Source organism: Cinclus cinclus, chromosome 2 (assembly GCF_963662255.1).
Source record: "Cinclus cinclus chromosome 2, bCinCin1.1, whole genome shotgun sequence".
Classification (NCBI taxonomy): domain Eukaryota; kingdom Metazoa; phylum Chordata; class Aves; order Passeriformes; family Cinclidae; genus Cinclus; species Cinclus cinclus.
In genome coordinates this window covers 46,131,233-46,145,848 of record NC_085047.1, presented here as the reverse complement: position 1 = coordinate 46,145,848, position 14,616 = coordinate 46,131,233, and the positions used below count along the sequence as shown (strand labels likewise).

Below are 14,616 nucleotides of genomic sequence, written 5' to 3'. Positions count from 1 at the left end.
AGATTTTGCTCAAATTTTATTGTTAATTTTACTATCATGATTCAGTTCACAATCTGCTTGGTAGCTGAGCTATTTCATTGACAAGGTAACTTTACCTTAATCAAAAGATGAGCTGGGAGCAAGGAATATGTGCTCAGGTCTCATTTACTTCAGAGGTCAAGTCCACTTTAATGAGCAGTGTACTGGATAGCTGGCAACACTTACCTGAAAGATGGCTGGCATAAGGATAGAAAAATTTCAGGCTGCAGCAGGATCTCCTCAAATGCTTTAGGTGAGGTTTCTACAGGGACAGACTCTTTGTCACGCTCATGAAGGTGGACACCTCCAAATTCCAGACGTGGAAGGAGTTAGTACTTTAGGGAGTGTTTCTTTTCTCCCCTCAGATAACAGGAAGCCTCTATCAGGTGTTGTTTGAGATGAGGCTGGAACGGTAATTCCTCATTTATTAACCAACAACGCTTGCTTAAACAACCTTTTACTTGCTCCTCTACCCCCTTTCCCTTGCTTCTTTCAGCTGGATTAGTTCCTCTATCCTGTTTACCTGTGGCTGTATAAGCAGCAGAGTAATGAGTCAAAAAAACCCCTGCAGCAAGAAACAAGAAAGGGACAGTAAGAAATGTTAGGTGAAAAAACGGAGCAGAGACTCTACAGAGAAGTGTAAGTGGTGCTGCTGGGCGTGGCCATAGTCACAAAAACTAGATTCCAAGAGTTAATTTTCCGGTATCAATTTTAATTTATCAATTTAGAGATTATGTATCTTGCATTATTTTTGTTGATTTTTTTTTAACAGTGGAACTGTACATCTTCCTACATTTACTTCCTAGACAGGTCAACACTTTTCCCTTAAACATTTGGCATAAACTACCTGTTAAAAAATAGCACAATTAATAAGACAGGCCTTGAGGTTTCTCTGATATGGCAGTTTCTGAATTCCTGTGTGCTATACTACAGACAAACCACATTCCACCTTAAAAAAGAAAAAAAAAATCAAAGCTAATTTTTCAAAAAAGTGTCAGAAGAATATTCCAATTAATTTTTTCATTATTACCTAATTTTTTGTTAGGTAAAATTTTCGAGTTATTGAGTTTTCAGGATGGTAAAATATTTTGACCTGTAAAAAATTCTCAAAGATTATAAATACTATTTCTTCTCTAGTGAAAGAGTGGTTGACAGATATGAGTGAAATCAAAGGGGTTTAGGTAAGAGTATTAGATAAAATCCTGAAAATTGGGTTCACACATTCCTAATTCAGTTTAAATTTCTTCCCTTGACAAATACAAAATTCAATCCTGGAACTGGAAATCAAAAATAAAGACCGCAGAGAAACGTCTTATACCTTCTCAGATCACAGTCACTGTTCAGATTACAGAACTTTTTCGGCCCCAGTGGCACTGTGGAAGAGTAAGTCAATTCACAGTGAAATAGCCTTATGTCCCAGTTTGAATAGAAAACCCAAAGAAAAAAAATAATGAGCAAATAAGAATCATGTAGGAAAATTTACAGAAAACATTAGCTTGATTGAAGAGGGTACAGATAATCAAATGCAAGAGATATATTTTGCTACAGATTGTAAAAGAGATGATTTGGAATAAAAGAGAACAAAACCTCCAACCACTGGTCATCTACCTTACTCTACTGAATCCCCAAGTGAAGCTCTTCTGCCTGATGTGATGACAGGATACCAAATGTTTTTTTAGATATAAATTAAGGGCTGAATATATTTGGGAAATTCTTCCTAAGTCTCTAACTTCCTGCTTCCCTTAGTACCTTACTATCACTCTTCTACAGAAAAGGTAAAGACAATATGCTGAAAAATATTCAAAAAGGAGTGCAATGTATGCATTGACTATATTAGAGGAGAAGGTAGCTTTGGAAAACTCAGTAACAGTTGTTGAGCCTATATGTCCATCTGACAAGTACCTTCACAGACTCATATTTCAGTCCTTGTTTCCTTGAGACCAATGTTGCTTCAAAGAATAATACTGACTATTCAAACATGGATAATTTCAAAATACAGGTCTTCATTCACATTAAAATATCTATTAATATGGCATGAATTTATGTGACTACTAGCCATTTTAGATTTTAGAGATTTAGGTTGTAGAGATTTTATAAATGTGATTCATGCACATTTCAATCCTTGTAAAAACAATGAAAGAATGTTGCTGAATTCTGCTAATGTTAAGAAAAGAAATTAGAGAGAGGCAGCTTTCCTACCATGTTTAAAAACAGAAAATCCGAGTCGTGCTGTCCATGAGGACCAGAGAGATTATATTATTGTAGGTTTGTCCTGTTTATGTCCACGTGAATTATTCCATTAAAGTGATAATTCCAGTATTTGTCACCAGATGGCACTGCAGGGACATGCTCCCGTAACCTCTCCATTAGCGGCGTCATGAGGTCATCCCCAAGCAATGGCAACGAAGGCATCGCTATTTCCGATTGCATTAAGCCCCTCTTCCTCCACTCCCTTATGTTTACCCCATCAGGCTTGCTGGCACAGCTAGGACAGTTTTTAATATTCTTAGCCAACTGGATTTGGTAAGAAAAGCTAAGTAGCGGAGACCAATACCTACCTAATTTGCCCAGATATTGCCGTGAGCAACGCTGAAGGCAAATACTGTCTTTAATGGCAAGAGATGGAGCTCCCACCTGTGTCAGGTCATGCACAGAGGTTTTGCCTCAGTTCCCTGGCCTTGCAATTCTGGATAGGATCTCAGCCCCAGGCTGTCAACCTATCTGCCTATCTCATTCTCTACTTTTTCAGTGCACAATTTTGTTTTCCCTTGTTTCCTTTCTCCTCTCAAATGGAGCATCCTCTTCCATGCCCAAATTTGCCTCTCAGCTCTGGTGCTCCCTGATACACTCTGTCATGACCTACCACTGCTGCTTGAATTACAAGTACTGATCCTAACTGTGATCCTAACTTCAATCCTCATTGCAATTTTAGGAAGTAAAAGGAAACAAACCTGGGAGTCCAGAGATGTGTTGATCACTAAGCTACAGTTGTCTTTTGAGAAGTTAGTTTCAGCAATATCACAGCTGTCATCACTGGAGTGCTGGCATCTGAGCAATCACATTGAAGTTGTGCAAAGGTAACTACAAATAGGGTTCAGATTTTTATTTGCAGACCAGGATGTGTAGCATTTTCAAGTGTGCGGCATAAAAAGCTCCTGTGGCTTCCTTTTAGAGGTCAGATGAATTCCTGATATCAGGAATATCAGGATATTCAGACATCAGATCCTGATATCAGCAGGATGCTGTTATTTGGTAGGAAAGTAATGCTATGATACAGAAAATTAAAGGCTAGGACAGTTCCTTCTGACTGTCTCATATGCCACATGGCTGGATGGTGTGTGTTTTGGAAATACAGCCAAATCTCTTGATAGCATGAACATTTTAGCATACACCAAACATGTCTCTGTAGCAGACAAAATGAAAAATACTGCTGATTTTCACAATTTTGTTCCCTTTCTTTTTTTGCCAATAAATCTTCTCATTAGGTCAGTAGGCCAATAGTTCAATACTGATTGTACTGTAGATAATCATGCATATGCAGAATACTGTATTTTGCTAGTAAAATGAAATACAAAACCATCTGTGAGACGATAATCCAAACCAATACATGATTAAGAAAAGAGAGTCTGGCAGTACATGTAAAGACAGAAATGAAATTAAATGAAATGAAAAGACAGGAAAGGAAATATAATGACATGAAATGGAATTACAAGAAATCCTAAATGAAGTGAAAACAATTACAGGATCATGGCAGAGCCACAATATTTTTGCCTCAATACCTTTCATCTTAGGGCTGTGCACAGGGATGGGGACCTCAGCTGCAGCCCCAAGCTTGTTAAAACATTTGTGTGGAAAAAAAAAAAAAAAGAAAATTCTGAAATGAAGTGAAAACAAATAAATGAAATGCAATGAAATGAGATGAAGTGCAGTGAAATGAGCCGAAAGTTCATTAAATGGTATTGCTTGAAATCTTGAGATTTCATTTCCTTTCATGAAATGAAGGATTTTCATTTCATGAAAAGAAATTAAATGAGAAATCAAGGAATCAAGAGAAATGAAAAGACAGGAAAGTAAATATACTGATATGAAATGAAATTGAAAAAAAATGAAAATTCTGAAATTAAGTGAAAACAATGGAAAAAAGTGAAGACAATGGGATGGAAAGAAAGGAAGTGGGATGAAATGGGCTGAAACTTCACAAAATTATTAAAATTTTGAGATTTGATTTCCTTTCATGAAATAAAGAAGTCATTAATGTTTTAAGGTCTTTAAATAAATTCCAAGTCAAACTAAATTTTGTTAGTCAAAATCAGGGCTATCTCTTGTGGCCTTTTGAATGCCAAGTTGAATAAATTCAGGCTTCCATAAAACCCCTCAAGAATGACAGAATGAATGTAAATTACTATGTGATTATAACTGTTTCTCCCCCACTCTTCTGAAATCACTTTCATGCAGTTCAACTACATTCAAAATATTAAATATAACAATACCAAACTAATGGATATCTCTTTCAATGATATAAATTTGATTTAGTAAGCCATAAAGATTTCAGTGGATGTTTATATCTGAAGGAAGACTTTTAAGAGATCCTTTTCTCTGCTTTCAGAATATTTATTGGTTAACTGGTGTCATTGGCAAGGTGTAGAAGTCACCAAGCCACTAAGACTCTGGGCACTTAGGGAGATAAACTGCTTGGGACTCTTCTGAGGAATGAGTAAATTATTGTGATGTGTAAATGAAGGTGAGGAAGTGACTGAACACAGCAGGTATCAGGTTATTTTTGCATGTTGCCTTTAAATATTTGACCATGTGGCATGTGCAAATAGCTCCTTCTCAAAAAAAGAGGAAACAAGTACAAGCATTATGGTTGTACTGTGAATCTGACTAATTAAGATAATGTACGGATCCATGAGCACATTAAGTATATATATACTTCAGACATATTTCCTTGTTTCTCGAAGGTGGAATTTTGTTGCTCTATTTTACTGAACTATAATTTTTTTAATTGAGATATTGCTATAGTTAAGGAAAAGTAAGAATAGTATGGAATTTGTAAACACTTCTTCCTTTTCCTATTGACATTTTTATAGTACACAGGAAATTGTGGTTGCAATTTAAATAGTTGCAGCTTTTACTACTAACCTGATTTGGAAATCTCTGTTTGAAAACCATGACAATTTTATGACACCACATTGGTAAAAACAGCCAGACTACCTTGCATCTCCTTTTTCCCATTTACTGATGAGTACACATCTACAATGTATCATCACATAATTTCTAACATATATTTCACATCCCTTTTCACATCCCATTTCAGAAAGTTACTGGTTTGGTGTAAGTTGGTTCCTTTTTTAAACACTTGTGTCTTAATACTTATTGAATCCTAAATATACTTCAAAGCATTATTCTTTGGACATTCAAGATTATTAGGCTCTAGGGATCCCATACTGCTTTAGGGATCCCATACTCTAATGCCTCCATTATGTTCCTATACAGCCTGACTTCCTGCCTTTTCTAAGAGTAAATATCCTTCCCCTATCATCTGTATTTTCTGAATTTCAGAGGTTAAAATCAGCATTTAGCTTGATGCCCTACACTCACTAGTCTGCTTCAGAAAGAGGTGAACTGATAAAGCTGGCAACTTGTGTCTTCTCAAGGTCCTTGAATAAGCCCAGAGATAGGAAGAAAAGGACAGATCTTTGTTGTACCTCAAGTGGTACAACAAAACAGAGAAACTTAAAATATACCACAACAGACACAGTAACCCCCAAGCAACACATTCACTCCTGTTGTAGAATTAATTTGTTCTTGAATGTCATGCTTGATATTGCTTTTTCCAAAGAAGAGTATATGCCACAAACTAGCTGAAGGAACTACTGACCTCATAAGGTGGTCTGGACTTTTTCAGTGCTAGAGTTGTATTAGTGAAACAAATAATTCTGAGAAACCATGCACTATAGCTGTACTATTGGTTGAGGCACACAAACCAAAACAAGCAGCTGCAAATCTGGCAGGATAGCAAACCATAGTCTGGTGCTGCAGATGAGGGAGATCCATGCTCTTTGATACAAGAAAGCGTGTTGGAGGCAGGAAACCTTTGACTTGGGATCTCTCAGAAGAAAGTTGCCTCCTTTATAATGAAAGCTGTTGCTCTGTAAGAAGTTGTTCCAGAAACTGTAACAAAGTCTCTCTCTCTTCACTCAGATTTGTGTCCCACATCTGCCTCAGTGAATGCTTTTTGTGCCCGGTCTGTCCGGAGGTCCTGCCGTGCTGCACAGCAGTGCCCGGGGCAGCCCTTCCTGGCCTGGATCAGCAGTGGTGTGGGCAGCAGGAGCAGGGCAGTGACCGTCCCCCTGTACTGGGCACTGCTGAGGCCACAGCTCCAATCCTGTGCTCAGTTCTGGGCCCCTCACTGCAAGAAAGACATTGAGGGGCTGGAGCGTGTCCAGAGAAGGGCAACGGAGCTGGGGAAGGGTCTGGAGCACAAGTCCTGTGAGGAGCAGCTGAGGGAGCTGGGGGTGTTCAGCCTGGAGAAAAGGAGGCTCAGGGGGGAACCTCATCACTCTACAGCTGCCTGAAAGGAGGGGGCAGCCGGGGGGGGTCAGCTTCTTCTGCCAGGTAACGAGTGACAAGAAGACATAGCCTCGAGCTGCATCAGGGCAGGTTTAGGTTGGACATCGGGAAAAATCTCTTCACAGAAAGGTTAATTAGACATTGGAACGGGCTGCCTAGCGTGGTCGTGAAATTACTTTCCCTGGAGGTTTAAGGTAAGACTGGTTGTGGCACTTAGTGTCATGGTCCGGTTGACATGGCGGTGTTCAGCCACCGCTTGGACTCGATGACCCCGAGAGGTGTTTCCCAGCCTCATTGATACCGTGGTTCTGTAACTCCCTCGGCTGTCCCCGCCGCCTCAGCGTCTCTTGTGTCACGCCTGGCTCCCTCTCCCGCAGCGACCAGACACGCCCCAGGACATTCCACCCGGCTGCTTTTCGCTGGGGAGAGACCCCAGCGAGGCGCTCCTCTGAGCTGAGGAGACCACTGCTCTGACACAAGACGGCAGAGCGGCCACGTATCTGTCTGTAGGGAGGGAAAGAAGGCTCTCGGTGGGCCCGGGGCAGGTTCGGCCGGGGAGCTGAAGGAGAGCGGCGGAGGCGGCGCGGCCGTGAGGGGAGCGGGGCCGGGGCGGGGCTTCCCGCGGGGACGGCACAACTCGCCGGGGTTGGCGGCGGCGCCATTTTGAACTGGCTGAGGGTCGGAGGCGGCGGCTGGCGAGCAAGGTTCCGCGTCCCCCGAGGGAGAACCCGCCAGGAAGGAGCGGGCATGGCCGCGAATAGGAACTTGAAGCAAGTGCGGATCGAAAACAGCTCCCCAGCGGCGCCGCTGGGCATGGTGGGGGGTGGCGGCGGCGGCAACCTGAAAGGATTGCGCGGCCTAGAAGCGGAGAGTGAGGCGGCGGCGGCGGCCATGGCTCTGGCGCCGAGCAAAGAAGGTGGTGGAGGTGAGGAGCAGGGGGTTGGCTTCACTATTGATATCAAGAGCTTTCTCAAACCCGGCGAGAAGAGCTACACGCAGCGCTGCCGGCTGTTCGTGGGGAATCTGCCTACTGATATCACCGAGGAGGATTTCAAGCGCCTTTTCGAGCGCTACGGGGAACCCAGTGAGGTCTTCATCAATCGGGACCGTGGCTTCGGCTTCATCCGCCTGGTGAGGATCCGGGCGGGCCCCTGGGGCCGTCTCTGAAACGGGAGCCTTCGGACCCTTGCCCCCCGCCCCTTTCCCCTCCTTTTCGCCGGGTGTAAAAAAAAAGAGCAGCATCTGCCTCTCGTTCTCTTCCTCCTCGCTGCTCCCCCGCCTCTTCTTCCTTCTTCCCCCTCCCCTGTTCGCCTCTACACATCCAAGCCAGACTCCTGCATTCAGAGTAGTCCTCCCAACCCCTGGCGTTTCGGTCCCCGCCTCACCCCATGGCACTTAATACAGTTAATTTTAAAGAATGGACAGGATTGTTTCGAAGTACAGCTGCTCATACGTCTTGAACACAGGACACAAAATCGCGGAATTGGAAAGGTTGTGGATCGCGGGTTGTTTAAATTACTTGTGCCCAGATAAGACTAGATTTTTAGGGGTATTTGATTTGACTGGTAATCAATTACAGTACTTGATTAAACATGCTGGAAGTTAAGCATGCAAAAAAGGGAATAATCCAGAAAATTTATGATAGTGTATTTAAATGGTAATTTAATGTGCGGGATTAGTTTTCACCGTTGCTCTGTTTAAAATGCACTGATTTGTATCATTGTGGGAATCACTTTAGAGCGCTTTAGGTCTAGTTAGGATTATTTCCATATATTTTACTGATTAGGTTTTTTTCCCCCCCATTTTTCTTTTTGGTTGTCATCTTAAAATACTTGTGGCATTCTGCCATGGATCTTTTTTGAGAATTCCCCGGCCTGAAATAGCAAATTTATGGACGAAGTGAGATTTATTTACACCTCGTTACTAACTTTTGCGTGTAATAGAGATTAGATAGAGTTTTTATGTCAACTTCCCTTTAGCATTATGTTTAAGGAATATGTATATATTTTTAACAGCTTGCCTAGCCAGTTGAACTGTGAAGAAAGATATAAAGAATTTCTTTAATTGTCAGGGATTGCACTTGATATCAAACCTGGTGGAGATTTTTGAAGTGAGAAAAAAGGCAGTTGATGGATGTGGGTGTAGATAGCCCATTAATTTGACACAAATGAATATATGAGCAAAGAAGGTAATTTCATCGTTTGTTGATGAAATCTGAATTGGACATCCGTTGAAAGCAAGTTTTCACTTATTTAAAAGCAAAACAAAAACCCTACCCAAAACACCTTCGATCCTGTAGTGTAATGTTTGAATACCATTCTTTGCTGCGGGGAGGTAGGGATGCAGAATTTAAACATTTGAGTAGGTAAACGTGAAAAGCATCAAGTTTCAACTCTGCTCAAAACCTTTATAGATCAGCACCATCATAATGAGAATTTGCTGAGTCCTCTCAAGTGCAACAAAAAATTTGCATCTATGTTGCAAAGTGGAGGGGAAGAAAATTGAGTTATCCTGGTGCCAGTATGCTCAAGTGAAGGAAAACAACTTTGCTACTTTTGGGAGGGTGGACGACACAAAAGTGATATTTTTTTCTCTTTGAAAATCAAGTATATAAAATGTTTTATATCTTTATAAAGGAATCTAGGACCCTGGCTGAAATAGCAAAGGCAGAACTTGATGGTACTATTTTGAAGAGCAGACCACTTCGAATTCGATTTGCTACCCATGGAGCTGCCTTAACTGTGAAGAATCTGTCACCTGTGGTTTCCAATGAGCTGCTGGAACAAGCATTCTCTCAATTCGGGCCAGTGGAAAGAGCTGTTGTTGTAGTAGATGATCGCGGCAGAGCTACAGGGAAGGGTTTTGTAGAGTTTGCAGCAAAACCTCCAGCACGGAAAGCTCTAGAAAGATGCAGTGATGGGGCATTCTTGCTTACAACGTAAGTTCACAGGTGTTTGTTTGAATTTGTGAGTGTATTTTCCTGAAGTGAACAAAAATTGCATTCATGGTATTCCCTAGTTCTTATTTTTTTTCAAATTCTGAAAGCCATGAGGTTAGAAATTAAAGTGTTTTGCATGAGCATCACAAATAATCTTGATTTTTTTTTAAAAGAAAACCATCTTTCTCTGCTCACTATTTTTAAGGTTTCTTATTAACATATGAGAGTCTGAGAGCAAAATTCTGGGTTTTTTCTTGTTCATATGCAGTATTACTTTTCCTTCTCTATATAATAAGGCATTTTCTGTTGAGACTTTATTTTCATTGATTGCACTCTTCCTTATCCCAATAACAAAGTGACAAAATGATATTCCTATGTTTCTTAACAAAACAGTGCATGACATTGCTGATATTTCTGTAGACTAAAGAAAGTGTTTATATCTCAATAATTATCTGTGGCTGGTAAAGCCAGGATTTTCTCACTGTTTTAAAACAGAGACTGAGATTCTCAAGAGGTTTATATTAGTGATGTTTGGAAAAAATCTACTTCAAGGACAAGCAATCTTGCAAATACCTGCACTTCTCTTGCATCTCCTATTTCTGTGCTTGCCAGAGAGAGTTGTTAATGGCTGTACTTTACACAGTCATAAGTGACATTTTCAAATGCTTTCTTAAAAACTGTGTGAAGTGATACATATTTATGATTATTTTTTATTTTTCTGATTCTCATTGGGAAAATAAGGCTGTGATTTCACAGCATGAAAACTTGCTCTGCTATTGAATTTTGCTTGGAGTTCTTTTCCTACCCTGGCTGTGCTGTTCTTTTATGTGTTGGAGGACTTAATGATACTTCCATAAGCCACTTGTGCTTGCTAAAACAACAGAAAAGCATTCGTTTGTACGGGGGGTCCATTGCAGTCTCTTCGAGCACAGAAAGGTTCTTGCTAACGTCGGGGCCAGCAGAGGGAGAAAATGTTGTCGGGAGGAGTTGGCAGGTGACTAAGGGGTCTGGGACTCCGAATCTTGTGTGCTACTGAACTGATTTGATGGTTACATAGTAAATTTAATCTGAACACATCTTTACTGTTACCTGGAGGGTGCCAGCAATTTGTCCTTATTCCCTGGGTTTTCTTGGCATTAGTGATTAATAGAAGCGTGATGAACCAAACAAGGGAAATAATGTAGTTCAGTGTTACATTAGTGCTATTACTGGCATGAGAGATGTGCCAGGGAAAAAGAAGCTGGGATGTGAGGAGAGGGTTATTCTTGTTTCACCAGCTGGGTAGATCAGTTGAACTGAAATGACCATCTAACCATGGCCCGAGTGAAAAAAAAAAACACTTGATCGTTTTCTTGCTTAGGTGACATGTACCCTGTTGCACATTTGCTAAGATAATTAGCATGAATCTGCTGCCATCTACTTTGATGTTTTCCTTCAGAGTCTAAAGTTTGACCTTTTTTAACTGAAAAGTCTTTGTCTGATCAGAACATCTTTCAGTTCCAGTTTAAATGTATCCAAAGTAGACATTCAAAACATTAGCGCTTGAATGTTGTTGTTTTATGTTATAACTTGTTAGCACCACAGTTCAGTTGCATTTAAATAGCAGAACTGTCAGCAGTTGCCATGCATGTGGCATCAGAAAAAACGGTTGCTGAGGTGTGCCCTGTGATTCTGGATTTCATCGTTTTAATCTGAATTTGATGCCCAGAGTAAAATATATTGGGGAGTCTTTGGTTGTTCAGTTTTGGTTGGTTGTGGTTGGTTTTTTGTTTGGTTGGTTGTTTTTTGTTTGATTTTGTTTTCCTAATGAGGGTCTGGGAAAGTAGGGGAAGGTCTGCAAAGTGAAATAAAGGCATGGAACACAATAAATGAATGCTGCTGTTTTGAAAATTATGTCTCTGGTGCTCTGTGTTTTGTAAGCTCTGCTCCCAAGACTGATGCAAAGAGCTTTTTACACAATTCAGAGTTCTTACACTGCTCTCATAGGTAGCACTGGCTGATGCTTGCCTCTGGTTACTACATATCAAGGAAGCTGTTCTCAGAGAGAAATTAGAATTCTGATTTGTGGGTGTGTGGATTCAAATAATGGATTTTTAATAACTTAAATAGAAATGTTTTTCCAATTATTACTGAAATATTAATACCAAATTATCAGGCTGTTTTCAATTGTAGAGTAACTTGCAAAACTAAGTTGTCAAAGTCAGTAGAAATGAGTAGGTTGTGCTGCTCTTTTGGGTTTGTTGCTTTCTCAGTACAATCATGGCCTCTGTGGTGCCTCACTGAAAAAAATAGAAAGGTAGTTCCTTCCTAAATATTTTGTAGTTACTGGTAGATGGTTTTGGTGTTTTAAAAAAGCAAACAGAACTGTGTCAAGTAAGTTGTGGGTTCTAGGCAGAATAGCTGGATTTGGATATAAAAACTGTTATTTTCCAAAGGTAGTTCTTAAAATTTGGGTTCATTGGAATACTGTGATTTAAAACAAGACATAGGAGTTACATGTTAACTTTCTGGAGTGTTTCTTCAAAATGCTAAAGTAAGTTGTAACTGCTTCGTTACAGTTGATTCAGTTATTAAATTGAAAATGTTTTCTAGAACACCTCGACCTGTTGTTGTAGAACCAATGGAACAATTTGATGATGAGGATGGACTCCCTGAGAAGTTAATGCAAAAAACACAACAGTACCACAAGTAAGTACCACTTACTAGGCTTACCTTAGGCTAAGGTGTGGTTAGCCTTTTTTTGTGAAACATGATTTATGTACTTAGTTACCTTTGTAAATATACACTAATTTTTACTTTTGAATTTGTGTAGCAGGAAGTAGTGCTTTTGCATGTTGTGCTGTTTTATGTCAAAGGATTAAACAGGGCCTTCCCAAATTTCCTAATCATAGTAAAATTCAGACTTGGCTTGTTGGTTTAACATTCTGTGCATTTACTGTAGTAGAGAGATTCTTGGCCTACCTTCAGTCAGTAGGAGCTTGTTTCCAGCAAACTATAGTCTTTTATGGATTCGGGATGTGGTCTAATCAGAGATTTTGAATACCCACAGATCTTTATTTTCTCTGAATAGCCCAGTAACTGTTAGCAGCCTCCCCGACATGTAAATCTTTGCAGCTTCCACAGTTCAGGTAAAACTTGAGCATGTCATGAGAAGCTGAATCTCAATTATGAGATAGAAGTCCCCTAATCTGAGAATACTAATTTTTAATGTTGTAATTGCCACTCATGCTGCTTGAATAGAAAATATTTATTTTGGTAAGACTGTAGAGCACCACATCTTACAAATTTGTCACTGTTAGGTACAGTATTGGTGTTAGAATGGGAAATGTGGGCTCATTTTAATGGTTACAGATACTGGCTAATATTCTGGGCTGTCTTGATAAGTAAGCATTGGTATTTATTTAAATAACTGAATTAACTGCTTTAAGTAACTGGTTTAGTGAATTGACTGCTTGATTTAGAAGGCCAAATACTGTTAATCTAGTGTTGCAGCTTAGCATTTTGTACTGATGTCAATACAAATTTTTATCTTAAAGTTAAATAAATTGACTCTTTATTTGGACAGGTTTTGGAAAATTGTTTTTTATTTGTCTTAATGCCTGATTTAAGCTTTGTCTGGTTTAGAATCTAGTCATCTGACAGGTTGATAAAAAGTGAGATCTACACTCGAAGTGCTTGTTTCTACATTCTCTGGCTGTTGCAGCTGTTGATCTAAATGTGTCCCTCTGTACATTTTTACTGCAAAATTTTTATTAGGGAAAGAGAACAGCCACCACGCTTTGCTCAGCCTGGAACATTTGAGTTTGAGTATGCTTCACGGTGGAAGGCTCTTGATGAGATGGAAAAGCAGCAGCGGGAACAGGTTGACAGGAACATTAGAGAAGCCAAAGAGAAACTTGAGGCAGAAATGGAAGCAGCTAGACATGAGCATCAGCTAATGCTGATGAGGCAAGGTAAAACCAGATAATCTACTAGTATTAAACTGATATTAAATTTGTTTTGTCAGAGGTATTTTTTTATTTTTTGGTACAGCATATTGAGCTGTATACTTGGACGTTTTGCTGGTTACCAATTAATTAACTGCATTTAGCTGAGAAGAAGGAAGGAATACTTCTCTGGGTGCATATCCTTTATGATTTGCAGAAGTGAATTAAGAATCTGATGAAGAGGTGATTGTCTATGTCTGTTTTCTTCAGTTCCTGAATTTATCTTCAGGAAAAAGTTTACTTAGCCTATTTTTCCTGAATAGGCACATGTGCTCCCAGTGGAGCCTTGCTGTTTTTATAAGGTCTCGAAAAATGCATAAGGTCTTATGCAGAAGATAATAACATAAAAAAAATAACTAATATAAAAACATAAAAAGCATAAGGTCTTATACGGAGTATAATAACATAGAAAACTGTTTTGAAATGCCAACCACTTGCTGCAGCACCTGAAATGACAACTGTTTCTTGGTTTATTTTTTCAAGAAAATCTGTTGAAGCGTTACGTTTCCTTGTAAGCACAGGTGCATATTAGAGGTGAAGAATGTGGATCTTAGTAAGATCCAGGAATGCTGCCGACAGTACACACACAGTACAGCCATCCCTTGGCAGCTGGACAGACATGGTAGTTCTGTGTGTGTGCATGACAGATTTGTAAAGATGGTTCGGTGCTTAAGATACAGGTTGGATAAACCTACTGCTGACTTATCTAATTGTTAATATTTAACAGTGCTAATAATCCAGTCCCAGAACTCATGCTCTTTGATTTCCTTTGGATTTACTCACCTGTTGCTTCTTCTTGAGGGCAAGATTAGAGATTACTTTGTCTTAAATTCATGTTTTAATTGCATGTTAAACTGAGACAAGATGACAGTGGCCTCTTCATTAAGACAGAAAAGCACTTGATGGTAAAACTTGGGAAAACATCTTTGGTATGTTTTTGGATATTAGGGTTTCTTTTAAGGGGAAAATGGAGGAAAATATACTCTGCTTTTTGAATATTTGTTAAATGACAGTTTTATGTATAAAAAGAGAGAATTATTCCTTCCATTAAAGAGCAACTAAAACATGAATGCATGTGGTGCTACTATTCCAGTGAGAAAA

The 14,616-nt window shown here is 39.7% G+C and overlaps 1 protein-coding gene across 6 annotated transcripts in view; it reads left to right on the top strand.

The window, feature by feature from the left end:
- Positions 1 to 7,277: 7,277 nt before the first annotated feature.
- Positions 7,278 to 14,616, top strand: part of PSPC1 (paraspeckle component 1) — a 58,387-nt gene continuing 51,048 nt past the window's right edge. For all 6 annotated transcript variants that reach the window (XR_009932960.1, XR_009932958.1, XR_009932959.1 and 3 more), the window contains exons 1-4: positions 7,278 to 7,722; positions 9,228 to 9,529; positions 12,122 to 12,217; positions 13,286 to 13,482. Coding sequence is in view for 2 of the 6 variants with exons in the window: in XM_062487587.1 (XP_062343571.1) it covers positions 7,339 to 7,722; positions 9,228 to 9,529; positions 12,122 to 12,217; positions 13,286 to 13,482 (979 nt within the window). In the remaining 4 variants the exon portion in view is untranslated. The remainder of the gene's footprint in view (positions 7,723 to 9,227; positions 9,530 to 12,121; positions 12,218 to 13,285; positions 13,483 to 14,616) is intronic.